This window comes from Corvus cornix, chromosome 12 (genome assembly GCF_000738735.6).
Source record: "Corvus cornix cornix isolate S_Up_H32 chromosome 12, ASM73873v5, whole genome shotgun sequence".
In the NCBI taxonomy this organism is placed as follows: Eukaryota; Metazoa; Chordata; class Aves; order Passeriformes; family Corvidae; genus Corvus; species Corvus cornix.
In genome coordinates, this window is record NC_046342.1 from 6,519,767 (window position 1) to 6,547,643 (window position 27,877).

Genomic DNA, 27,877 nt, shown 5'->3' on the forward strand with positions numbered 1-27,877 from the left:
CCCCCGTGAGGACGCTCAGGGGGCAGCTCCTACATCCCCCAAGGGCCCTCACGCTGCCGCCGCAAGATGGCGGCCGCCGCCATGGCGCGCGCGGCCCCACCCACCCCGTCACGGAGCGCGCGCGGGCGGGGCGGGTCCGGTCCCTCCCACTCGCCCAGCGCGTGCCCGCCCGCGCGCCCGCGCGCGCTCCGACCTCCGCCCGCGCCGGGTCTCGCGCACGGACATGGCGGCGGCCGCGGCCGGCGGCGAACGGGCCCGGCCGGACCCGGCGGAGCAGCGGGCGGAGCTGGGGCCGCTCCTGGCCACGGCCCTCCGGCCCGGCGAGTCCTGGTGAGCACACCCGCGCCTCCTCCCCTCCCTCCCCGTCCCCCTCCCCTGCGGGCGGCGGGGCCTGCGGGCCAGGCCGCGCCGCCGCTGAGGGGCCGCGCCGGGCGGTGCCGTGTGTTGCAGGTACCTGGTGGAGAGCCGGTGGTTCAAACAGTGGAAGAAGTATGTGGGCTTCGACAGCTGGGACATGTTCGGCGCGGGCGATCCCAACCTCTTCCCGGGCCCCGTCGACAACGCGGGCCTGTTCCCGGGGCCCATCGACAACTCGGGCCTGTTCGGCGGTGAGTGCTGCGGGCAGCGGGGCCGCCGCTCGGGCTCGGCTGCGGAACTTCCCCGCGCTGCTTTCGCTTTCGAAGCCGAGCGCTGCAGAGGGCACGCGGCCGCCCCGCTCTGTGCGCGAGGGGACCGGCCGGGCTCTGCCTGCCCTGGGAGCGCCGGTGTTTCTTGGTGTCCTGGCAGTACATGTGTGGGTCTGGAAAAGAGAACGCGCTGTTTGATGCCCTGCTGTCTTCCGTCTGTCTCCGTTTTAGATCCAGAAAGTCAGAGTTTAAAAGAACACCTCATTGATGAGCTGGATTACGTGTTGGTGCCCACCGAAGCCTGGAACAAACTAGTAGCGTGGTACGGCTGCATAGACGGGCAGCAGCCTATTGTGAGGAAAGTAAGTATGGCTGAATCAACTTCTCCTCATCCTGGCTTCAGCTTTTGATCTCCATCAAACTTAGATGGTTGATTTTGCCAGATGCCAGTTAAGCAGCTCTTTGGAGATAATAACTTGAGGCCTTTTTGCCTTGTCTGAAAGAACAACTTGCCTGTATTTCAGCTGAAATGCCTGAATGTTGAGGTGTTCTGAGTTAATGGTTTATTTGGGGGGAGAACCCTGAACCTTGTTCTGGTTGTGATTCTTTGGACCAGTACAGTTCTTTTATATTGCATGGAATAGTTTGTACTTTGTTGACATGTGTAAGTTGTTAGTCAAACTTGTAGATCTTCCAGGACAGAATGGGTCTTTTAGTAGAGATGGATTAGGGACTTCCTCTAGAGTCTAAGGTGATTCTTGTTTCCTCTTCCAAAACTGTGTGATTCTAAAATCTTTATTAAGAGGTGGGTATGTGGTTTTGTCCTGTAAGTCATATTTTTGGTTGACAAATGCAGTCGTATATGCATTCTGGGTATATAACCTGTTCTGGAAGGTGAAATTGGCAAGTTGCTTGTTTTTTTTTTTTTTTTTTCCTGGAAATGTGCATAGGTAAAAGATTTTTTATTTTTATTTTAGTCTTAGGTTTTTGCACTGACTAAATAGAGCAGTGCCAGTCTGTGGAGCCCATTAAAAGACTGATCACTACACCAAGTGTTGATACAATGTTCAGAATTAACATCACTTATGTTTAAGTAGCACTATGTTGTAAGTAAGCGTTACTCCAAGGTGTGCAAGACCTAGGAAAGTGTGTCACCAGAAGGGACGTAAGATCAGGAAGTGCTTATCAGTGGCACTGGAATGTTGTTGTTTGGTGTGGGCTAGAAATTATATGTAGTAAGAAATTCTGACGTCTTCAGGACTGTTGAGTGAACCCAGGATCACCAGGTGACCTCAGGTTCACTCAGCTGAGTAGACAGAACTCCCATGGAAGCAAGAAGTAGGGAAGGAGAAAATAATTACAGCATGTAAAGGAGATGTGGTTTTAGAGAAACGTGTAACTTCTTGAGGAGTTGCAAGTCTGCACTGAGAGGGAGGATTGGTACTGTTACGATCACTGCCTCTCCAAGTGAGGAAGCTTTCCTTCATGAACTGCCTAACTGCTTTCACAAAACCTGGCATGTTATTGCACACTCCCTTTTCTGAAAAATTGGAAAGTTGGCAAGAGATTCGGGAGCTGTTGGGGAAACGCTTGGGCTTAACTGCATGAGCCGTCTTTTCGTGGGATGTCTGGTGCTGCTTTCAGTGCTGTAATAACCAAGGGGGTAGAGCTTAGAGCTTGTGCTGGTTTACAGCCCTAACATGTCAAGTTATTCTGGGTCCAGTTAAGTGTAAATTTTTAAAGTTTTGAATTACTATGAAACTGTCAGTCTCTGTTGTTAACCTGGTAACTGAAGGGAGTTTTAATATTTAAGAAGATGCTAAAATATAGCAGAGTAGTAGGTTTGTGGGATGTAACAGCCTCTTACAAAAATCCAGAGTGGGTCAGTGAGACATAGAAGCTGCAGTACTGCACTTGAGTAGAATGTGGGCAGTATCTGGTTACAGTATTCCCCAGATAGCATTAAAAGTCAAGCACTTAAACTTGTGGTCCTTGAATGTTCTAAGCCTTTTCCTAAAGATGGTTCAACTGTAATTCTTACATTAAAATATCCATAAAAGTAGGGTCTGGGAAGCAATTTTCAGGCATCTTTATAGCTTTAAAAGATATTTCTTCCATCTCTGTGTCAGATGATCAGAGCCAAGTACAGGAGGATTCGATGAGATTTATTTGTTGTTCAGGTTTCTTTTGATAGTCTCAAAACATGTTTTTGGGCAGTCATCTATAGAGTCCCACTGGAAAGTGTATTAATGTGCTTCCTCAGCGGCTGAGTTATGCTGAAATTGCTGTCCAATGGCATGACTTGAGTTGTACTTGGGCAAAGAACAAGGAAGCTGGTCAGATGCTGTTTAAAAGACATCTGCAGGTGATTAGAGTCTCCATTCCTCCATCCTAACGGACACAATGATCTGATCAGGAACTTCTTGGAAAGAGTTCTTTGATTTCTGAATATGGTTCTTATTTGTTTCTAACTACAGAATACTGGAGAACAGGAAGTCACGTTTAGTGACATTTATTCTGAAAAATAAATGGAAAACTTTTGATTTGGTTTCTTTGCTTTCTTAAAAAGAAGTCTGCTCTGCCTGTCAAGAAGCTGTTTAAACAGGGAACTTTACTTTCCGTTGTAACAGCAAAGTACTGAAGATCTTCCTGAACGTGTTTGTGAATTATTTACCTTTAAAGCACCTTGCATATCTAATACAACCTTCTAAAAGCAACAATCCTCAGAAGATGGAAGCATAATTTAGTGGAATTGTCACTATAAGTCTAGATCTTAATTCTTGGTTTGTTTCTAAAGCTGGGTAGTTTTTTCTGTAAAATGTTAGGTGTAGATCATACCAAGTCTGGTGTCACATGAATAAAATGGAATATTTCAGTTGGAACGGACTTAATCATCTGGTACAACTGCCTGACCAATTCAGGTCTGACTGAAAGTTAAAGCAAATTAAGGGCATTGTCCAAGTGCCTCTCAAACTCTGTTACTCTTAAAAATTATACCAGCTTTTTCAATGAAATGTGGTCTCAATTTCAGTGGCTTAGTAGCTGCCAAGAACTCTGGAGAGGATTGAGGTGTGGGTTTTCTTTTTTTTTCTTACTCCTTCTGTTACACCGCGGTTGTCTCATAACTGGCCTGTGAAATGTGTTTTTCTTTCTGGCATAATGTGTTTTAGGGTCTGTAGGTGATGAGTGGTGTCTAGTCTTAGGGAAACCTTTCAATAAAAATATGCTGGAAGCTAATGGCATGGGTAAATATACCTATTGGAATATTCTCTCAAATGCAAAATTGATTTGAAAAGTACTCTGAAATAAAGCAGTGTCATCAAAACAACTTCAGAGGTACTTTTCTCTTCTTGCTAGGAGAGAGTAATGAGACACATTCTGTGTACCATGCAGAAAAATAATGCTTTGGTTTGCTTTCTTCTGATAGAAGAGATTTTGCTCCGGTGTTCCAGCCTGGTTTCCTTCTTTATATAAAACTTAGCCAAAGACTAGAGGCAAAAGGTAATTTTTTTCTAGAATGCTTTGTGTGATCAAATATTTTTCATGAGTAGTTAGCTGACACTGTCAGTTCAACTGTGATGATGGATCTTTGGAACTTTGCACTGTGGAAGGAAAGCACTGGGAAACAAAACTCCCCAAACAAGCTGGTGACTGAATCTAGGAGTGAGTTCGTGTTCAGTTTGTGGCTTGCCTTGCAATACTGCAAAAGGCTCACAGTATTTAGAACTGTGTACTTTGGAGAACTGCTCAGTATTGCAGCTCTGTGTTGCTTTGTTCCCTGTGTGCAGGTGGTGGAGTATGGGCTGTTTGTGAAGCACTATAAGGTTGAGGTTTATCTCCTGGAGCTGAAACTGTGTGAGAGCAGCGATCCCAACAATGTCATCAGCTGCCATTTCAGCAAGGCAGATACTGTTGGTAAGTAGTTCTCTGATAGATAAAGCTGTGCTCTGTGGGTGTCTCAAGACGTAATCCTCCAGAACCTCCAGACTGGAGTAAACCTGACTTTTCTCTCTCTCTCATTGCTATATTTTTCACATGTAAAAATGCTGAATGTCATCTGTCCTGTATCTACATCACTAAACTGAAATGGGCAACTTGACAGTAATAACTGAAAACTTGAACCTGTGTTTTCAAATGAACAGAAGTTGGCCTTTGGGCAGAAAGTTCTCAAAAGTGTATTGCATGTTATTGATTTGAGGGCTTGACAGCCTAATACATGATTGAAAACAGAAGTTTTTCATTCTTTCAGACTTCATATTAGACAAACTGTATGAACAATTGTAACTTCCATAGTATGTTTTCTGCTTGAACGATCTTGAAGGATAAGTGATGTACCTCCTTGTTAAAGGAGTTTAGTGTTTTTTCAAAAGTACTCGTGTTTTAGGAATTCTGGTGTTTTTATTTTTTCCTCAACAGCTACCATCGAGAAAGAAATGAGAAAACTATTTAATATCCCAGCTGAGAAGGAAACCAGGCTATGGAACAGGTATATGAGTAACACTTATGAGCAGCTCAGCAAGCTGGATAGCACAGTGCAAGATGCAGGGCTCTATCAGGGTCAGGTAAGGGACATAACTTTTTCTCTCTCTCTCTTTTTTTTTTTTTTTTTTTTGGTCTCGTGTAGTGCTTTTGCTGATGTGTATTTTTTTTCACTTGCCTTTATGTACTTTGAGCAAACATTGACAATGGGATTTGCTAATGCTTTTGCAAAATGTCTAACAGACTTGCAGTTACCTTTATTACCTGCACTCTCTTTCAGGTTGTTTTAATAGAAGTGAAAAATGAAGATGGCACGTGGCCTGGACAGCACTGCCTGGCAAAGTAAGCAAGCATGTTCTAAAGGTTTCTGTTATTTTGTGCAGCTTGTTTGCTAGGCTTTAGTGACCACATGTTCTCTGTGGAAGCCTGGTTATCACTGGCCATTGTGGCTTGCTTTGTTCTGGTTATTTTCAGGGAGAGAAAATCTCAAATATAAATATTCTTCAGTGGTTCTGCTGCTGGTTTCTTTTCTTAGCAAGAGTCTGTGTTTTAAAGCCTGTTTCAAACAGGTTGTATGAGGATTAAATAGCTTCAGGTTTCTGTAGTGCTTAGGAGACGAAAGTGCTATTTGCATTGAACTAGTCTGCTTAAAAAGCTACCTCTGCACAGTGAAACAAATAACCTGTCTTTTGCTGTTGTAGAACAAAAGGGATCTCGGAGTGTGTTTCCAAACCTGCCAGTAGTGAATGCTCAGAGTTCCGGTAGTTCCCCCTTGAAAAGGGTGTAGAAATAGCTGACCAACCCCCTCCCCCCACCAAGAGACAATTATAGAAGCCTGTAAATATGACACAGATTCTCTCAGTGCCGTCTGATTTAGAGAAGAGATGGGTAATTGCAGGGCTTAGTGAAATATTGTGTGTATAGAGTGAATGGTGTAGAATGGTAGTTGCTTGTTCATATCAAGTCCTACTGTAGAAAATAGAATTTGATGACTTTACCTGTCTGATGGCCCACTCAGTTCCATCCCAGGGGCCATCAGACTTGATATTGATAAAGAAAATGCTTTTCTGTACAATACAGTTAACTTACAGAACTTGCTGCCAAGTGCTCTCATTTGAAATCAAGATGCACTAGTGTTAAACTTGAAGAATTGATCAGATAGATCAGTGGAACCTATTTCGAAGCAGTACTTTGAGAGATCACACTGTGTAAATGAATCAGGAAAATGCCCATGGGATTACAGAGAACTTTCTGTAGGAGTATCATGTGAGAAGCAGCTAAACATTCATATCATGTACCTGGTTGACAGTCAGTATGGAAGAAGCAGCTGTGCAAGACCAGTCATAACCTTTTGTTTCCACATGAAGCAAAGCTGAAAAGGAGCTGTGTAGCATTCTCAGGCCTCAGGGTTGTCCTTTGTCAGCAGCTAGTCTTGATATGTAAAGGCTTTGATTTAACCTCTAGTGATACATAAATGAAAGGGGTTATTGGTATGCAGATTAATATTTTCTAATGACATAAAAATATTTATTTACTATAACATGAAACTTGTGCAATTGTTTGACTTGGTGCTGATAATGGTGGCTGAAAGAATTGTGTTAAGTGATACATACAGGATTATCTGTTCTTTTGTACTTTGTATTGTGCTTTATCCTATCTTAGGTAAACTTCTGCTTCAGTGGTCTATTTCTCAGCTGCGGAAAATACATGGGGAACTTAAATATTTGGAGTTTTTTTTCTGGACTGCATCACTTTAAATACTGAAAGCTTATGAGAGAGTTTTACCTGAATTTAGAGTTTTGATGACATACACCAAACAGGATATAGAGCTCTCTGCTGTTGATAGAGAAATGGTGAACACCTGCCTCACTGCCCAAGTGCCAGAAGAGGTTCTGGAAAGCTGGGAGTTCATATCCTTCCTACTCGCAGAGTGTGTGTGCAAATGGGGTGGGTGGGTTCTGTGTCATCAGGATTTTTCCCCTCCACTTGCTGCTTGTCAGAGGCACTGGCCCCCTACCAGAGGAAATAGCTTTTCCACTGGTTTGGCAGCCGTCCTTGTGTTTCCCCAGCCATCAATCTGGCTGACATTTTACAGGAAAAATGCTCTAAAACTCCACAGCAGTCCTTGGGTGGTATGTTCAACCTATGCTTGGCCACTGCTGTTTGTTAGTTTGCTGCTCCCTAAAGAACAAATTACTTTCTTCTTACTGTAGTTTGAAACTGCTTTTACTTCTAGACAAGGTTTCAGAAGAGAGGTTGGATTATATTCATTCTAGGAATTTCAAAATTAGAGGCATACTTTGTTTCTCAAGCAAGATTTTATCAATGACTCTGCAGAACTTAGTACTCTTAAATTGTTACTTACAAGACTCCCAAAATAAAGTCCTGAGATAGCAGAATTCCATTTCAGCCCTAGCACACTTTTTTTTTTAATCTTGGATATAATTTTCTTAGCAAAAGCAAACAAGAAGTTATGTTAGATCTTTAAAAATGACACCTTTTCCATCAGGTATTGTATTTGAAAACTGGAGTGAAGCTGTATTTATCATCTCCCTGGTAGCTATCTCTCTCCCATTGCGATATGCAGCACTAAAATACCTTTTGGTTCTTCGGTTGGAGCTAGAATTTTCCTGCTGTTTCCTCTTCCAGCTCCTCTGTTTACTCATGGCACTGTGCGCTGACACTGTGTGATTTCAGAGGACTCCTTCAGCAACTGGGCTAAATATTTTGTGTGCAGTTGTCTTGGGGTGACTTTATGATGTGTATCCCATATCGCTGCCCTCTGCCCAGAAATTAATTTTTGTGCCTTTCTATGCCTTTATCCTGAGCCTGAGAGGGGGAAGGAAAAACTGAGTAAAACTTTTTCAAAGCAGTTTGCAGCTTGTTCAAGGTCACACAGAGATAGAGACTTTTTTTCAGCTGCGGCAGGAGAGCGAGAGGGAAGGGAAGCGCCCAGTTTGCTTTTCCTTTCCAGCCAGCTTTCGGCAGTTTTTTTTCCCTCAGCTCCTTTTCCTCTGGAGAGTTGAACTTTTGTTTTCCTGGGACTTCGTTTTTTTCCTTTTCTCCTGCTGGACTGTTTCAACATCAGAATACATTGGGAGGACTTTCCACCGAGGCCTTGGCCCTGGAGGTGGGCCCACCACCCTGTCCCAGCTCCAAGGAGGGGGAAAGAGAGATCTATGGAAGGACTCTGAAATTTTCCCAGGTTTCTCTCAGCAGATCAAGAGGTTTTATTATTTAGCATCATTATTCCTTTTCCTGTGTGTTTGTTAAATAAATAGTTTTTATCTCTTTCACTTTCCTGCGAGGAAGATTTATTTTTTCCTGAACCTGGTGTGGGAGGGATGGTTATAGCCTGCCTTCTCTCAGGGGATATATTTCTAGATTTGGCCTAACCGGCACAAATGTAGTGGCGCCCAACTGCGTGGCTCGAAGGAAAGTGAAAAGCCTGTGCTAATTACATTTTGGTTTGAATTTACTTACTCTGTGCTGGGGTAAAATAGTCACCATGTTGGTTGAGTTCATAACGTTTCTCTGGCTTGATGTACTCATGTCTTTCTGGTCCGTAGGCTTGTTTAAGGTACTAGTGCCTTTCTGGTCCCTAGGCCTATTTGCCTATCTGCAAGCTAGTCCGATCTTATCCTTGATAAGGAATTTTTGCAGAGCAGAGGCACGAATTTGGATTTCTATTTTGCTGTGCTCAGTGATAATGATTTATAAGAAGTTGACAGAGGTACAGGCAGCTGTTTGAAGTGTGTATGATATGTGGTTTCTCCGTCCTAACCCCAGTCCTAGCTTCAGTAGCCTGTTTTGGGAATTTATTAGTAATTGCACCCAGATTGTTAGAAGAGGAGGAGATGGGGTTTCCCTTCCCTTTAAATTTGATAGGTTATCTTTTGAGAATACCATCCAGGGGAAATTGAACAAAGACATCATCCTCCTGGTATTTAATCTGGTAATCTTCCTCTATATGATTCGCAGCTTCTCTAGAATAAGAGCTCACATTTCCAGGGTGACTGCCAAGACACCTGACCCAGCGGTGGAAAATCCTGAGTGGTGTGGGGAATGGGAAGATATGGGCCAAATCCTGAAGAAATTCTCTGACCCAGTGGTTTGCAATTTCTCCCCTGAACAAGTTCAGAAACCAGCTGAGGTGGCAAAATATCTGAAAGAGAAATACAATGACAATTCTAATAAGAAAAAGCTCATTGCAATATGTTGGGCTTTGGCATATGCCTATCGCACACTGCAGCAGGTAAAGGTAGAGGGGCAGGAAGATGAATCAGCAAAGCCTGCAGACACCCCAGTCACTCAGACTGCAGCCAAACCAGACAGCCAGCCCAAACCAGATGGAGGGTCTAAGCCATTGACAGTGGCTCCTGTCACGAGAAAAAAGCACACAACCAAAACTGATTGCCCAGCGAAAGATGATGATGATGATGCAGGGGAAGGAACCTCAAAGCCATCAACTGACTCAGGCACAGAAACCATTACTGAGTCCATGTCCATAAAGCACAGCTTAAGAAAGGACTGCACCCGAAGGTCTGATGAATCCATAATAAGTTGGATGGTCCGTATTTGGGATGCTGCAGGTGATGATGTAATGCTGGATGGTGCTGAAGTGAGGCATTTGGGATCCCTGTCACGTGACCCAGTTATCGACCAAACGATGATAAGGGGGGCTGACTCTGCCAGTCTCTGGAGACGGGTCTTGAATGGTGCAAGGGATAGATATCTGTGTGAAGATGATCTCTATATGCAGCAAACCCAGTGGAAGACCATAGAACAAGGGATCCAGTGCCTGAGAGAACTAGGGGTGGTAGAGATTGTCTTCACAGATGACCCAGGATTGAGGAGTCCAGACCGGGTCAGAGTTAGTCCATTCATGTGGCGAAAACTCACGCGACTTGGGCCACAAGAATACGCTTCTGCTATAGCAATAATGAAACCGAACTACGCTGCGAGTGAGACCGTGGAGGATATGGCAGTAAAGCTCCGAGCATATGCAGATTCCGTGCATTGCCCAACACATGCAAGAGTCTCAGCTGTGGAAACACGTATGCAGAAACTGGAAGATAAGATAGAGAACATGCACCAGGAACTCAAGGAGGAGATCAAAGAGGGCCTTCTCCAAATCTTGGCAGTACAGAGCAGAGATTCTGATACCAAACGTGGACGCTCCCAAGAGAGAAGGTACATCCCACGAAGTGAGCTGTGGGATTTCCTGTGTGATAGTGGGGAAAACATGAGGAAGTGGGGTGGACAGTCTACTTCTGCTCTGGCAGCACGAGTGCATGAATTGAAGGAGCGCAAGTCTCAGAAAGGAAGTTCCACCAAAAAGGAAGTAGCTCCAGTTGCCTGTAGCCAAACTGCCGGAAATGATGGAAAAGACGATGACATGTCCGATTCCTATGAAGGAACCTCTAAGATGCAGGCTCAGGGAAAGAAGGATAACCAGGCGTAGAGGGGCCCTGCCTCTAGCCAGGTAGAGGCCAGGAAAAACTGTTTTTTGGACTGTGTGGATTCGTTGGCCTGGTACATCAGAACCACAGAAATATGATGCCTTGGTTAACACTGGTGCGCAGTGTACAATAATCCCATTGCAACATGTGGGGGTAGAATCTGTTTCTATTGCTGGTGTAACAGGTGGATCACAAAATTTGACCTTGGTGGAAGCTGAGGTGAGCCTGACCGGACATGAGTGGAAGAGACATCTCATTGTGACTGGCCCAGAGGCCCCGTGCATTTTGGGCATAGACTTCCTCTGGAGCAGGTATTTCAGAGACCCAAAGGGACTCAAGTGGGCTTTTGGAATAGCTGCTGTGGAGACAGAGGGCATTAAGCAATTGGACACTCTGCCTGGACTATCAGAGAGCCCATCTGTTTGGAAGAACAAAGAGTACCAATTGCTACCTCGACAGTGCATCGCCGACAGTACCAGACAACTTGAGATGCTGTGATTCCTATCCACAAGATGATCCGTGACCTAGAGAGCCAAGGGGTGGTCAGCAAGACCCACTCACCCTTCAGTAGTCCCATCTGGCCTGTGTGCAAGTCTGATGGGGAATGGAGATTGACTGTGGACTATCGTGCCTTGAATGAAGTGACTCCACCATTGAGCGCTGCTGTGCCGGACATGTTGGAGCTCCAGTATGAGCTGGAGTCCAAAGCAGCGAAGTGGTACGCCACTATTGACATTGCTAATGCATTTTTTTCCATTCCTCTGGCAGCAGAGTGCAGGCCTCAGTTTGCCTTCACCTGGAGGGGCGTGCAGTACACCTGGAACCGACTGCCCCAGGGGTGGAAGCACAGTCCCACCATCTGCCATGGACTGATCCAGACTGCACTAGAAAAGGGTGAGGCACCAGAACATCTGCAGTACATTGACGACATCGTGTGGGGGAACACCACAACAGAAGTGTTTGAGAAAGGGGAGAAAGTTATCTGGATTCTCCTGGAAGCTGGATTCGCCATCAAGAAGAGCAAAGTCAAGGGACCTGCCCGAGAGATCCAGTTCCTGGGAGTGAAACGGCAAGACGGATGGTGTCAGATTCCCACTGAGGTCGTCAATAAGATCACAGCAATGTCTCCACCAACCAACAAAACGCAAGCTTTCCTAGGTGCCATAGGTTTTTGGAGAATGCACATTCCCGAGTATAGCCAGATTGTGAGCCCAGTCCCCCCAGGGAGTCCTCTTTACCCGGTTACCCGCAAGAGAAACGATTTCTTTTGGGGCCCTGAACAGTGACAAGCCTTTGCCCAAATCAAGCAGGAAATCGCTCACACCGTAGCCCTTGGCCCAGTCAGGACAGGACCAGAAGTGAAGAATGTCCTCTACTCTGCAGCCGGGAGCCATGGTCTGTCCTGGAGCCTTTGGCAGAGGGTGTCTGGTGAGACTCGAGGTCGACCACTGGGCTTCTGGAGCCAAAGCTACAGAGGATCTGAAGCCAGCTACACCCCAACAGAGAAGGAAATCTTGGCAGCCTATGAAGGAATCCAAGCCGCCTCAGAGGTAATTGGAACTGAGGCACAACTCCTCCTGGCACCCCGAGTACCAGTGCTGGGGTGGATGTTGAAAGCAAAGGTTCCCTCTACCCACCATGCCACCAATACCACATGGAGTAAATGGATTGCTCTCATCACATAGCACGCCTGTATCGGAAAACTGAATCGCCCTGGGATTTTGGAAATAATCACAAATTGGCCTGAAGGTGAAAACTTTGGTCTCAGTGATGAAGAAGAACAAGAACAAGTGACACGTGCTGAAGAAGCTCCACCGTACAACCAACTGCCATCAAACGACACACGCTACGCTCTTTTCATTGACGGTTCTTGTTGCATTGTAGGGATGAAACAAAAGTAGAAAGCAGCCGTATGGAGTCCCGCACGACGGGTTGCAGAAGCTACTGAAGGAGAAGGTGGATCAAGCCAGCTTGCTGAACTCAAAGCTGTTCAACTAGCCCTGGACATTGCTGAAAGAGAGAAGTGGCCAAAGCTATATACCTCTACACTGATTCAGGGATGGTAGCCAGTGCTCTATGGGGATGGCTGGAAAAGTGGGAAAAAGCTAATTGGCAGCATAGGGGAAAACCAGTCTGGACTGCTGAAGAGTGGAAAGACATCGCTGCCCGAGTAAGAAAGCCAGCTGTGAAAGTCTGCCATGTAGATGCCCATGTCCCCAAGAGTAGGGTTAATGAGGAGCACCAAAACAACAATCAGGTAGATCAGGCTGCAAAGATAGAAGTGTCACAGATAGACTTAGATTGGAAACATAAAGGAGAGTTGTTCCTAGCTTGATGGGCTCATGATGCCTCAGGTCATCAAGGCAGAGATGCCACCTATAAGTGGGCACGAGATCAAGGGGTGGATCTAACCGTGGACAGTATCTCCCAGGTGATCCATGATTGTGAGACATGCGCTGCGATCAAGCAGGCCAAGCGGGTGAAGCCCCTGTGGTACGGTGGGCGATGGTCCAAATACAAGTATGGGGAGGCCTGGCAGATTGATTACATCACGCTGCCTCAAACCCGCCAAGGCAAGCGCTATGTGCTCACAATGGTAGAAGCCACCACAGGGTGGCTGGAGACCTGTGAGGGATTGGTTACGTGAAAAGGGACATAGAGATTTGGGATATACAGATTCTTTGCAGCTTACTGATCTGAGAAGCTGGCTACGTGAGAACGGTCACATAGACCCTTGCAGCTAGCTGAGCAAGGTCTCATAAGACAATGCACCACACATCCTGTGTAACCACTGAAGTTACAGAATATTACATGTATCTTGTTCAATAATTGAACCACCATTGAGTCTTACTGCTGAACTATGGGTTTATTTGCAGAGCCAGCAAGGTTAGGTTTTGGCAGTATAAACAATAGACATCTGTGGTTAGAAGGCCAGGGAAAAAAGCAGAACTGCTGACCACGAAAGGGGGACTAAGGAGGGGTTTAGAATCAGCTTAGTCGACGTGAACCACTTAGAATGCGCCATTACGAATATGCATAAAGCCTATTATTGTTAGTATATAAGGAGTTCTGGTACAATCAATAAATCGGATTCCTGCTGATCACTCATATTGAGCATCTGGGTTTCCCCTTTATCGTGACAGAGACCTACCCTGTGCCTCACGCTACTGCCCGGAACACCATCCTGGGTCTTGAAAAACAAGTCCTTTGGAGGCATGGTAGCCCTGAGAGAATCAAGTCTGACAATGGGACTCATTTTAAGAATAGCCTTTATTAACACCTGGGCTAGAGAACATGGCATTGAGTGGGTGTACCATGTCCCTTACCATGCACCAGCTGCAGGCAAAGTGGAACGGTGCAATGGATTGCTGAAAACCACCCTGAAGGCACTAGGTGGGGGAACTTTCAAAAATTGGGAGCAGCATCTGGCAAAGGCCACCTGGTTAGTTAACACTCGAGGTTCCACCAATAGAGCTGGTCCAGCCCAGTCTGAATCCCTGCATACAGTAGATGGAGATAAAGTCCCAGTGGTGCAGGTTAGAGGTCTGTTAGGAAAGACTGTGTGGGTTAATTCTGCCTCGAGTACAGACAAACCCGTCCATGGGGTTGTTTTTGCTCAGGGACCTGGCTGCACATGGTGGGTAATGCAGAAAGATGGAACAACATGTTGTGTACCGCAGGGAGATCTGATTGTTGTGTGAAAACCACCTGTAACGTGGAATGCCTGTATACCACTGCTTGCTGAGTGTCACTGTCACTGTGCATAGCTGTGTTTATATATATATGTATGTATTAATGTGTGTGTGTAGAATTAGAATATATTAGGTTAGGCATTGAGCCAACAATATGGGATAAGGGGTGGAATGTCTTGGGGTGACTTTATGATGTGTATCCCATATCGCTGCCCTATGCCCAGAAATGAATTTTTGTGCCTTTCTATGCCTTTATCCTGAGCCTGAGAGGGGGAAGGAAAAACTGAGTAAAACTTTTTCAAAGCAGTTTGCAGCTTGTTCAAGGTCACACAGAGATAGAGACTTTTTTTCAGCTGCGGCAGGAGAGCGAGAGGGAAGGGAAGCGCCCAGTTTGCTTTTCCTTTCCAGCCAGCTTTCGGCAGTTTTTTTCCCCCAGCTCCTTTTCCTCTGGAGAGTTGAACTTTTGTTTTCCTGGGACTTCGTTTTTTTCCTTTTCTCCTGCTGGACTGTTTCAACATCAGAATACATTGGGAGGACTTTCCACCGAGGCCTTGGCCCTGGAGGTGGGCCCACCACCCTGTCCCAGCTCCAAGGAGGGGGAAAGAGAGATCTACGGAAGGACTCTGAAATTTTCCCAGGTTTCTCTCAGCAGAGCGGGAGGTTTTATCATTTATCATCATTATCCCTTTTCCTGTATGTTTGTTAAATAAATAGTTTTTATCTCTTTCACTTTCCTGCGAGGAAAATTTATTTTTTCCTGAACCTGGTGTGGGAGGGGTGGTTATAGCCTGCCTTCTCTCAGGGGATATATTTCTAGATTTGGCCAAACCGGCACAGCAGATCTTTATTCCATGACTTTGAAGTGCTTGAGTTTGCAGCAGATGCCAGGCTTGCAGAGGAGCCCTGAGGATGTAACATAAGTTACGGAGGCTTTTGCATGTAAGAACTTTCTAAATGAGCATCCATTAGGGCTTCTGCTTTGTCAGTTAAATGGAAATCCCAGCTTACCTGGCTCTGACAAAAACCTTTTGTCACAAAATTACTATGTTATTACTGGTTTTGTAAAGGAGGAGGACTGACTCTACTTTGTGCTCTGAGGGTGGCCTCAACTGAGTGGAAACACTTTTTCTATTTGTTTTTCAACCACTTGAAAGCCTTTAACAATATTTTTCCAAATTGTTTAGCTTAGAAGGTTTTTTGCTTAACAACTGTATGAATTCAGAGTGATCTGATTTTGTCCTCTTTATCCATAAGTCTCCAGATTTCTCCTCACTTGCCATTTGTGTGGGTTTTTGACAGGTTTTGTAGCAAGACAAAGCAACTGTCTTTACATGCAGATGGAGACAATGTGCTTCAGTATTGTGAAGATGAAGTTGTGTTTCAGTGGTAACCCACCGCGTCGGCCAGAACATTTTGGAAGGTTCCAAGTCACAAATGTCAAAGAAGAAATAACTTTATTCTCTTACTTCAAAGGAAGGTCTTGGGGCCTCCATTTCTGGGGGAGCAGAAGTCACATACTGTGAGAAATGGCAGTGGAGGGGCAGGTGCCTTTGACCAGTTAAACTCTGCACCTTCCACAGAAACCCTTTTTGTGGCACTGGGGATAAATATTTGGTGTCCAGGTGTTCTGTTGTCACCTCTGTGTGAGAATGAGGCAGTCTTCTCGAGAGCCTGGAGTACTGTGGGGTCATTAACAATTGCTTTCCAGCCTTCAAGTGGGAAGCTTTCAGAGAAAAATGTTTTTCTTAGCTGCTCTCTGTGCCCTTCACCTGGAATCAATGGCTGCCTTTGTGAGCATCTTGTGAAATGAGGGGAAGCAGCTGTCCTTAGTAAATCCTTTCTTCAGTTGTTACACATAGATGAGTAACTTCTAAAATGTAGCAATATGTAGAATTTTTTATCTTCCAAAATGTATTTGATTTCTGTTTTTTTAATCTCCTCACATGGAAAGCTGTTAACCTCTCTTGTTGCTTTGCTACTTACATGAACCTTCCCAATTTTCTGGCAGGAATTCACTCAAGAACCTGGATGACTTTGTATGTAGACTTTTCCCCACTCTGTGACTTGTATCTCACCTTTGCTTTCTGATCTTTTATCTTCCTTTGTAATTCTTAGCTTTTTTTGTTTGTGTAGGATGCTGTTGAAGTACTTGGAACTCTTCAGTTGCCACATGACTCTTGCTGAAGCACTGTCTCTATGCTTCTATTTGAAATCTTGAAATCCATTAGGAGGTTGTCCTCCTTTTCCTTTTTCACCAATAGATTTTTTTCTGTTCTCTCTCTTGGAGATCAAACAGCTTTCAAGTCTAGCATTTTCTAGATTGCTCCGCTTTGCTTCTAGATAATTCACTACTTCAAACTTCTTAATGGATTTACATGCTGATGTTAGCTAAATTCTTTTATTCTTGAACCTTGAAACCCACACTTAGGAGCATGAGTCTGATAATTGTTTAGTCTAGACCTTCTGTTCTCCCATTGATCTTACTTTGGTGTCCGAGTAATCTTGAAGTTCCATCTCCAACATGTAATGACAGGAGGTTGTGTATTGTCCCAGAAATGGTTATCTCAGTTATTCTGGTAGATCTCATGCTTTCTAGGATATTTTCCAGTATACCTTTTGGTTGTGCTGGCAGGTGGCTTTTTTAGCATGCTGCGGATTTTGACTGTGTTCGAGGCTTTTTCCAATTTCATCTGGAAGCTCCTGTTGTAACTTGTTTACTTCTGTATTTATTTTACTGCTATTATATTTCCAAACTGGTAAGCCTGTCCAGCTGTTATGCCTTGTCATGGCCATTATGGCTTGTTCATTGTTGTATAGTTTTGTCCCCACAGAGGTTTTCCAGCACATTTTTTTAGTACCATCTGAACGATGAATATGCATTTTTAGTTTCTATCATTTGAAAAGGAGGGCCACATTAAAAAATAATAAATGGACAAGCTGAAGCTTGAGGGCTCTGTCCTCTGCTGGCTCTCTGCTCTGTTTTGGGCGTAGTAGCCACTGTTGTGTGGCTATTGGTGACCTGCACCTTTTTGCTTTTGGATTTGTGTGTTTATTTGGGCTAAGATGGATAGACTAGACCAAATCCCAGTCAACTCTTACTATAGAGAAATAAATTAGTGTTAAAATAGTTTATTTAAACTTATTAATATCGTACTATCTTGCAGTTTTGCTTTTTTTTTTTGGAGCAGCTATGACGGACACTGTTGAATTTTAGTGCCTTGTTGGTTGTCTTCCTCATTAATGTTGTGTTTAAATAGATGGTCTGAGTTTCAGGTAGGGAAGGACTGACCTGGTCACTTTTTAATGCATCTAGAGTGTTTTGAGGTCTTAAGATTTGGGGGTTTTTGCTTGCTTATTTCAAGGTGGTTTACTCATAAACTTAAAGCTTGCTTCCCTTTTACTCACACTGTCTGAATTGCTACTTATTTCTGTCTGGGACCCAGATTTGCCTTTAAGCAATAATTGTTGCTCCTACTTCTGATACTTTTTTCCTCATGTTTCTGTTCCAGACAATTGTTTGGAAGTGTGATCAAACAGATCAGTAAATTCTGTGCGGGGTAACAAACTGTAGCTCAGCAAGTCCTTGGAGTTTTGCGGGAGATGGGGCTGGGGATAAAAAAAGTAGTAGCACTGTTTCTACTTCTTTTTCCTTTCTCCCAGATCAAGCACTGCAACTAGCAGAAACTTTACTACCTCTTCAAAATCATCAGCAAGTTCTTATTCCTCAGTGTCTGCCACTTCTGTCATTACTAACGGTGATAGCAGTAACTCCTATGGACTGAACAGCTCCCATCTGGGCAGGGGGTAAGAGCAGGAATGTTCTTTTTGTTTCGTCACCCTTCATGTGAGTGATCCCATGCATCCTTGCCTGTATAGAAAAGGAGTGTGATGGTGCCCTAGAGGAGTTCTACTACTCTTGTGTACCTGTTTACCAAACTTTGCTTTTTGAAACCACTGCCTTCTGCTGTTCCTTGCTCACTTGCGAAAGTAGTGCATGTTCCAGAGCGTACTAACTGCCAGAGCATTGCCTGTTTTTTGAGGTGACTCGGAGCATGAGGGAAAGGGATTATATTCTTTTGTCTATGTGCCATTATGGTAGAAGCCTTTCCAGGTACAGATCATAATTTTCTTATTATTTCTTAAAGTGTATTATATAGACGCTTGCTGCATTAGGGTGGTGTGCTGTATGCTTACAGACAGAGGAAATGAACGTATTATGAGCTGTAAATTAATAATAGACTTTGTAAGGATTAATGTTTCCAAAGTTAGCACATACACTTCATGTTCCTGGTATTCAGCATTAGCCCCTACGAAGCAGCAGAAACGGGTAGCCTGGTTAAAAAATTTCAGTACACAGTTTTCTGACTTGTATTTGATGTGACTTCTAAGTAGCATTGAGACTCAACAAACTCATTGTGGAGTTCACTGTATTGTCTTTTTTTCCAGAGGTTCTGGATTTGTCTGTAACTCTTACAACTGCAGGGACAGTGCTTCCCTGTCACAACCTGGACTCTGTGGACTCAGTAACCTTGGAAACACCTGCTTCATGAATTCTGCATTACAGGTAAGAATTAGAAAGAGCCCTCATTAGAATTAAATAAAAGATCAGTCTCATAGATATTGTGGATTAAAATCTGTGAAAAGAAAAGAATATATTTATGTGGTTCCATGAGGAGACTGCACCTCAAAAAAAAAAAACCAGACTGAAAAATCAGTTCATGTTTAGTTTGGCTTATGTTTAGCACATTAGTACTATAAAACTTACTACAGTATTAGGGACTGAATCTGAAATATGTGGCATCTGAAATGGCCTGGGGACGTTGTACAAAACAGATGCCTGACTGTAACATAAGGTCCCAGTGCTGTCCCCTGCCAAAAATGGGCTGGCATGGAGGATGTTTTGACTTGTGTGGGCTGCACAAGTGACCTGAGCAGGTCACTGCATGCAGTTCTAGGCCTGTGTTAAAGATTCTTGAAAAATTAAGGGCATGAAAAGCCACAGGAAGGGTTCAGGTTCATTGTGCAAGGTGTTAAGGTTGAAACAGTGATGCAAAGCTAATAATTATTTCTTTACTTTTAAACTTAATTTTCTTAGGATTATTTATTTGATTTTAAAGAATGCAGAAACTTGGTAGGGTTAGTTTTTGGCTAAGAAGTTCAGACAGAATATGAGACAAATTGTATGAACTTTGATTTAAGGAATGGGCAAACTTCTGCTGTGGTACCAGTGGTGTGAAATTACTTCAGTCACTCTGTGATGGCTTTGAAATCTGGAACAGGTCTTAAAATAACTGTAATGCATTATGCATGTGGTATTCAGAACACCACAATAAACTTGGACTGCCCTGCTTTTTGTTCAACATGACTTTATTTTCAGTTGTGTCACTGTAACCTTAAGCCACTTTATGTTTTCTTGGACTTAGCTAAGAGACAACTTCAAAATTTTTTATTGTCAAGGTGATTTAATTCAAACATACTTCAATCTTAATTTATCACGCAAACTAGTCATGTTAAGGACCAATTACTTTCTTTCTTGTATGTACAGTTGTGCTTTCATTTTCTAGATATCAGTCTTCCAAATGCAGATTTCTGCCTTAATATTTTCTTTGGGTTTTTTTTTGTTTGTTTGTTTGTTTGTTTTTTGTTTTGTTTTACTAAACATGTTCTTGAGTCTTGCCAGTTTTGTGAACTTGGTACATGTCCTGATGTGAAAGTTGGTTTTGTGGTTTTGTTGTCACACGTATCTATTGTCCTGTGAAGTAAATTAATTTTCCTAATACTTTTTCAGTGCCTGAGCAATACTCCTCCTCTGACTGACTATTTCCTGGAAGATAAATATGAAGCTGAAATAAATCAGAACAACCCACTCGGGATGAGGGGAGAAATTGCAGAAGCCTATGCAGATCTCATTAAACAGATGTGGTCTGGGAGACAGTCTCATGTGGCCCCACGTATGTTTAAAGTAAGTGTGCCATGTTCCTGTAGCACAACTCTGGGACAGAAGAAACAGTGAAAGCGTAACATATTTTGATGTAATGAAGGCAGTAAGGACAGAATTGCTCCAGTGTTTCATGTTTTGCATAAATGCTTTTTAGGGTACAGGGAGGAACTTGCCAGTGAGTAGTGTCCTTCCTCAGAGTTGGCTACTGCTTTTTAATGTTACTTAGTAAATGACCTGCCAGCCTGAGAGCTGTTTACAGATGAATCAGAATGATCTTTGCTGCAAAACTAGGCATGGTCATATGAATTGCCAGCTGTGAACTTTGGTTAGTGAGAAAAGGTGTGCAAGTCACAAATCCAAAAAATTAAATTAAAAAGTGAAGAGCAAAATGCATCTCCTTGTCTATAACTCTGTTTATTGGTGTAATGTTCTCATTGCTTCAGTGTGAAGAGCTGCTTTCAGCTGAATTACTGAAAGTAGCTGGGGAAATTGTTCTGGCACCTTTCCCTGCATTAGCATCCAGTTCACCATGGCCTGCTGCCAACAGAAGGTAGTGGGGAGCTGGTCTCTGCAAAAGCCATGACCTGAGTGTTTTATATCCCCTCCCTTTTGCCTTCGTGTTTCAGACACAGGTTGGGCGATTCGCTCCTCAGTTTTCGGGATACCAGCAGCAGGATTCCCAGGAGCTCTTGGCTTTTCTACTAGATGGCTTGCATGAGGATTTGAACAGAGTGAAGAAGAAGCCCTACTTGGAGCTGAAGGATGCCAATGGCAGACCTGATTCGGTACAGTGCCCTTTACTTGAGCATAGGGCCCAGTGCTTCTTCCCAGGGCATTTAGTTGGGTTCTGGGATGCTTCCTGGCCTTCCTGCTCACAGGCTGCACCAACATCCTTCCTGCAGAGCAGTGTCCCTGGCACAGGAGAACCTTGTCATGCCTTGGGGCACTCTACCTAAATAGAGAAAAGTAATTCTCTCATGAGGTTTACCTGATAGAGGGCCAGTAAGTTTCTTGTGTTCAGTTTTCTTCCTGAGACTAGATTTCTCATGCTAAGAGCATGCCCTTTGGTAAGGAGTTTATAAGTTGTCTTGTGAAAGTCTTCAGGGGATTGTAATTTGTCTCCTTTTAGACTTTCTTTGTGAAATATGGCCATCATTCTCCAAGAAGAAAAACGTCTTTACTTTTTTCTTGAAATCTGTAACTGCAGTTGCCTTTCCAAAGCAAGAGGCAGCACTCCATTCCTCCTGGGGAGTGGAGCATATCTGGTTGTCCTGAAGAGCAGCATGTGACCCTGTTACTGTCCTGTCAGCTCCATTCATGCTTCTGGCATTGTGTGCACCAAGGAATGCCTGTTCAAACTCAGCTAAAATGGATAGATTAAATTTGACTTGATGCAAGGCCTTAATTTCACTGAGAAGAAATCCCAGTTAGGTTGGACATTGTGGTAGAGCCCCTTCCCTATGAAATTGACCTATCAGTATGAATTTTCCAAGTTTTCTTTGGTCCTGGTGCTCACCATGCTGTAGAAATCTTTGCAAGAAATAACTTCTAATATATTTTTTAAAATTATTTTTATAGGAGGTGGCAAAAGAGGCATGGGAGAATCATAGGCTGAGGAATGATTCCATCATTGTGGATATTTTTCATGGTCTTTTCAAGTCTACCCTTGTTTGTCCCAAATGCTCCAAAGTTTCTGTCACCTTTGATCCCTTCTGTTACTTAACTCTCCCACTGCCCTTGAAGAGGGACCGTCACATGGAAGTTACCCTGGTATATGCAGACCCACAGCGCAGACCTGTCCAGGTGAGGCATGTTGAAGAAACACATTTCTTTAAGTCATCTGAGTTCTTTTAGGTTTTAAAGTTGAGGCTCTCAAAGTGATCTAAAGGACATTGATGTCCACCTTTGAGCGAGGTAGTATGGGTTTTTTAATGAAAACTCTGGCATGTGAAATCAAGTGACTTTGTGAAAGCTTGGCTCATGAAACTAAGGTCATGGTCAGCTGGAAGTGGCTTCCTGTGGTGAGATGACCTGTTTGATGTGCTGCTCCCTGAAAGCAGCAATGTGCTTGCACTGTCATGTTTACCTTGGAAAATGTAAAGATGTAACTTACATTGTGTGCTGGGGCGTACAGCATCACCAGCCTGTCAAAGGAGGGGACTGTCCCACTCTGCTCTGCACTGTGGCAGCCTCACCTCAAGTGCTGGGAGCAGTTTAGGTCATCACAATATAAAAAAGACATGACTCTGTTAATAGAGACTGTCCAAAGAGAGCCCTGAGGATGGGGAAGGGTCTGGAGGGGAAGCCTTATGATATCACTGGGTTTGTTCAGCCTGGAGGAGACTGAGGGGAGAGACTTCACTGTGGTCTTCAACATCCTCACAGAGGGAAGCGGAGGGGCAGGTACTGACCTGGTCACTGTTGTGACCAGGGACAGGACCCGAGGGAATGGCCTGAAGCTGAGTCAGGGGAGGTTTTAGGTTGGGTATCAGGAAAAGGTTTTTCACCCGGGGGTAGTTGGGCACTGGAACAGACTCCCCAGGTTAGTGGTCACAGCACCAAGCCTATCAGTTCAAGGAATGTTTGGGCAAGGCTCTCAGGCACATGGTGGGATTCTTGGGGTGTCCTGTGCAGGGCCAGGAGTTGGGCTTGATGATCCTTATGGGTCCCTTCCAATTCAGCATATTCTATGGTTCTGTGATTCTAAATGGGTAAGGCCTTTGAATTTCAAACAGAATTGAAAAGTGATTCCTCTTGGGGAAAAAAAAGAAAAATGACGTGTTTGCTTTTTCAGCCTCCTCAATAGACTGGTTTTAAATGTTCCCCCCCACTTCATTTTCAAATGGACACACACATCCCTAAAGTAGCCTTGTGCTTGCCACACATCAGAGAAGCACAAGCTGGGGTGCTCAGGCAGAGTGACTGGATGTCCTGATGCAGTTTTGGAGGAACTGATTTGCAGTATTTTCATATCTGTCAAGATTTTTGCCTTGACCTTTAGTAGTAATGAAGAGAATGGCTCTAAGATGTTTTTTATCACAGAAAGAAACAGCAGTTTTATGTTCTGAGTAAGCTGCTGTGTCTGGTGATTGTTTTTTTTTTCTGGGTGTTACTACTGCTGAGCCTGATCACAGCAGAAGGCCAGCTGTTCAAGGCTTTCATTCCCTCCAAATCCCTGCTTTGTAAGGTAAAGCTGAGATCCAGAAGACATTGAAGTGTGTGGTTATGACCTTGACTTCAGCAGAACTCCTATAAATTAAAGATTAAGGAGTTTTAAGATTTTATTTCCATTTTCTTGCTCTCTGCCTTGCATGGGTTTGTTTTGCCTGCTGTAAGCATAACATTATCTTTGTTTCTAGTACCGGGTTCTGGTGCCAGTGATGGGGGCCATCTCGGATCTGTGTGAATCACTTTCCAAACTCTCTGGTGTTCCTGCAGAAAATGTAAGGATAAATGAAGACAGTAATTTTGATAAATGTTTGTTTTTCTTGAAGCATTTTGGTGGCTTAGCTTTTATATGGGTGATAAGCTGAACTTAATGGGTTAGTGACAAAACTGTAACAAGTTAAAATGCTGTTCTTTGCTCCTAGAATTAAAAAGATGCATGAAACAGTCTGTTTATTCTGATAGTTCCATTGCAGTAGAGAGGTTTAAGAGAAGGGACAGAAAAGTAAAGTACAACTGATGTTGGTGTGCTGACAATTGCGATACAGAATTGGAACACACTGTTGCTTGAATTTAAAGGTAGTTTGCCTAAATTTATGTAAGCTTTTACTGTAATCACTTTGCAAATATCACTTGCTGTCCTAGATGGTGGTGACAGACGTGTATAATCACCGATTCCACAAAATCTTCCAAATGGATGAAGGTTTAAATCATATCATGCCAAAAGACGACATCTTTGTGTGAGTAAACTGGGAAAATGCCACATGTGAAGAATACTGCAAAACATTTGCTTTGGTTTCAGGTTCTGAAACCCGATTCCTGTTCCCTCCCAAAACCTAAGGCTTCTTGTAGACCTTCTGCACGACTCAGCAGTAATGCAGCACTGCTCTTACCAGCAGATAAGCATGTGCAGTGTTCAGTAGGTATTTTTCTAACACAGGAAGTTATGGCCCTTCAGTCATAATGAACTTTTAGTTTGGTCTGTGTTATGCAGTTTAGAACTTCCTACAAGCCTCTTTCAGATATAACTATGTCTGGATTACAGTCATGCTCTCACTGACATTTTTAGTTTTGCTCAAGCTTGTTGTTCTTGTGTTTTCCAAATCAGCCAAAAGCCTTGGGTTGTTATTAGGATAGTATGAAGTCTAAGGTGTTGTACTCTGCCTTTCCAAAATCCATCATAGCTGTTAGAGCACCATGACTGGGGGTTCTGCATAGACTCTTGACTGGTGCTAATCACTGTATCTAAATTGTGGTTGTGAGGGCCTTGAGCAAAGCTGAGGATTTGGTTGCACTTGATGTTCTACCTATGTGTGGCGGGTGAGGTATTTCCAGTCACCTCTGATATCTGGTGAGGTGAGGAGAGCAAAAGTTGTGTTCCTCTATTGCAGCTGAAATGTGAGAACATTCCAGTGCAAGAATATTGCTGCCATGAAATTGTTGGGTCTGTGTGCAGACCTGCACTGACATTCTGTGGTGCTGTGTGAACCTTTCACAGGGTGGTTTGCTGTGACATACTGGTGCCATTTGTCCTGCTGTCTGTTGTGACCTTATTGCTGAGACGTAATGAAGAAGTTTTGTAAAAGTTTTTGTCATCTTGTTGTTGTCTTCAATTGTGTGACCAGTTAGGATGCCTGGGAAGGACGTTTGTCTTCTGTGAAGTCTGTTTGGGAGGGTGTTGTAGAGTGTTAGTTTGTAAGTCTGTCTCTTCAGCAAGTAAAACATTTTAAAAACAAGAAGCATGATAATACAGTGGTAATTGCAAAAAAGCCCTGCTTTCATACAGGCATAGGATGTTGTAAATCCCTCCACAGAAAACAACTGTCTGAATCAGGTCTGCTCTGGGGTGTGGGGGGGAAGCATTGGCTGAACTGCAGCTCCCAAGTGTATTTTCCTTTGCAATTGCCACTTCCTTTTATGTGAAGGACAATTGTAAATGAGGTGCTGCTGTGATTCACAGTGAGTGAACTGAGCTGGGTTAAAAATAGCCTTCCAAGGAAGAGGAGAGGTAGCAGGAGGAAGCTTTGCAAATCCTGTTTTTCCATGTACACCCTCCAAGATCTTTTCAGCGCTGAGGGGCAAGAGCAAGCAGCCAGGCACCAGGGCAAGAATTAGGAAAAAGCTGCTCATAGGAAGTCCCTTTAACGGGTAATGCTGCCAGGAAAAAGATATATAAAGTAATATTCTAACTACAGCTAAAAACCAGCATCCTTTTATTGAAAGGAAGTCTTGTCTCAAAAAACCAGCAGAGAAACACTTGTTCATAAAGAGGAACGTTTTTTAAAGGCAAATGCATAATTACTTCTAGTGTGGACATTCTACCTGCCTTGTCTGGTTATAAAAAGTCTGCTGTTAGGCGTTCTAAGATTTAATTAAATCATTCAAGGAATGTAATTGTAGTGTGAAGGTTTTTTGATTCCATTTTGTTTCTATTATTTTTTTGTCCTGCCGGCTTCAAGACGTGTTTTCCATTAGGGAATGTACTTGTAGTCATGGATGTACATCTCTGCCTTCTGCTTCTTCCAGAAAGGATGATTTTACAGTTAAAGAGGAACTTGTCAAGTGCTGCTCAAGCTGTCGTGTTTCTGGCAGAAGTTTTGGACAGTGATGTGGCAGATCAGGTTTCTGCCCTCCTGCAGGTGCTGTGTGATGTGTGGCTGGGGAGTGTGGTATGTGGTGGTTGTTTGTTCAGACTGCTGCTGCCAATAACTTCAGGAGTTTCTGATATCTCAGCAACTTCTTAGATTACAGGCAGATATCTTCCTGTTTATTAAAGGGAGAAATAAAAAATATTTTAAAAAATGTAAGTCTTTCAGAACCTTCCACCTTTAAAGAACGAGCTTGTTTCCACTTCAAACGTTGAGAAACATTTTATTTCCCCAAAGTCAATGAATAAGAGTTTCTCACTAAAAAGTATATTTTTCTTCTTAAATTAAGGCCAATTCTTTAGAGAAGTGACAGGAAATGACTTGCTGCTTATGATTTTAAGGATGCTCTGTATGCCTCCATAGTCCATGAAAAATGTTCAGCTTGGAAAAGGTGCTCCTGCAGTGGTGATGGAGCTGTGGGGTGTATCACTGGTTACACTGAGTGATGCATCTCTCTCCTGTTCCTGAAAAAAAACTGTATCAATTAATGAAGGGGAACAGATGCCTTTTATTAGAAAGTACAACAGTGGTAGGGTTTTACAGTCACAGTATTTTCACCCAGAATTCACCATTGAAATAAATAACCTAAAAAAGACTCAATAAACCACACTAACTAAATCAAACATTTGTTTGCACTACATTTATACTAGATATTGCCACAAAAGAAACTCTTAAGAACACTTTCTAGAGTGTTGGGCTGACAAGATAGCAATTGCTTTTTAAGAAAGGAAGAATCGTTCTGGAAGCTGCTGGCCTACCATGTTTTGAAAAGCTGATTTTTTCCTAGGATTTGTTTGAATCACTTAATGGCCTTGTGTGGTAAGACTAAAACATACCAGCTTCTAGGAAAGTCTAGGGAAATAGAAGTTACAGAATGGATGGGTTTTTTAGCAGCATTACTTACATTATAAATCAAATAGGAAAGCTGCATCATTTCAGGGTATTGGGCTCTGTGCAGCAAAGCCAAGTGAGAGCTGTGTCAGCTGTCACGTGGGAAAAACAAACTTGAGAGGGATTATCTGGTAGTCCTGGCACCTTTTGCAGCGTATGTTCTTAGGTTCTAAATGTTAACCTAGATGGGTTTCAAGTTGACATATGATGCAACCTGGGATATGACTGTGTACCATTAGTTAATTCTTTTTATTCAAGGAAAAGATGTTTCCTAGAATCAAAGTGTCTTGTATTTAGATGATACTTCATGATACTTGCTGTCTCATGTACTTGAACTCTTTTTTAATTCATGTTTTATTGATCCTGTCCCTTTTATATACTCACTCTGTGCTCTTATTTCCAAGTAATGTCCGGTGGCGAGACTTCCCCGTGGGAAACTGTAATGTGTACATCTCGCTCCTTGTTTTCAGTAGTTGCAGTTAGACGCTATGTTTCTTTCACTGGTTAGAAAACAAAGGGAAAACTACCCAAACCAGAGTTAAATCAGTACAGCATATTCAGAAATAGATATTTCTTATGTGTATTTCCCCAGAACTTGTGTGCATTCCCCATTGCATTACATTTTGAAATTACAGATGGCTCTGTGGGTCCTATTGGTTTTTGAGGTCTTTTTCTGAAGGATTTTGTTGCCTAGTCTTTGAATTGGGGTGAGCTCACAGGCCTTCTCTTTTGTTCTTCCTGATAGCCACACCAGAGTGAATTCTGAGAGAAGCTGTGATAAACTGAAGACTGCATCCTTCCATTTAAATAATCTTTTTAAAAGGTGTAACAGTTTCCTCACCTGAAAAGCACTCCTTCCTTCCACTGGCAAAAGCAAACCAAGGTTGTTTTAGTAATCATCTGTGGTTGTTTTCTGGACTCTGAGAATCCAAAGAATGAGTGAGTAATGATAGGGCAGTACAAAGCCCCAGGG

The 27,877-nt window shown here is 43.3% G+C and overlaps 1 protein-coding gene across 5 annotated transcripts in view; it reads left to right on the plus strand.

The window, feature by feature from the left end:
- Positions 1-206: 206 nt before the first annotated feature.
- The window catches only part of USP4 (ubiquitin specific peptidase 4), a 40,409-nt gene continuing 12,738 nt past the window's right edge, over positions 207-27,877 (plus strand). For 2 of the 5 annotated variants that reach the window (XM_039558838.1, XM_039558841.1), the window contains exons 1-13: positions 207-330; positions 451-608; positions 858-988; positions 4,415-4,541; positions 5,043-5,188; positions 5,386-5,447; positions 17,920-18,063; positions 18,706-18,823; positions 20,048-20,221; positions 20,827-20,985; positions 21,779-22,003; positions 23,560-23,643; positions 24,011-24,105. In XM_039558838.1, the coding sequence (XP_039414772.1) occupies positions 224-330; positions 451-608; positions 858-988; positions 4,415-4,541; positions 5,043-5,188; positions 5,386-5,447; positions 17,920-18,063; positions 18,706-18,823; positions 20,048-20,221; positions 20,827-20,985; positions 21,779-22,003; positions 23,560-23,643; positions 24,011-24,105 (1,730 nt within the window). In that variant the 5' untranslated portion in view covers positions 207-223. Of the gene's footprint in view, positions 331-450; positions 609-857; positions 989-4,414; positions 4,542-5,042; positions 5,189-5,385; positions 5,448-6,767; positions 7,919-9,086; positions 11,044-17,919; positions 18,064-18,705; positions 18,824-20,047; positions 20,222-20,826; positions 20,986-21,778; positions 22,004-23,559; positions 23,644-24,010; positions 24,106-27,877 lie in introns of those variants that run through there. The other 3 variants (XM_039558839.1, XM_039558840.1, XM_039558842.1) reach the window with 3 other exon arrangements.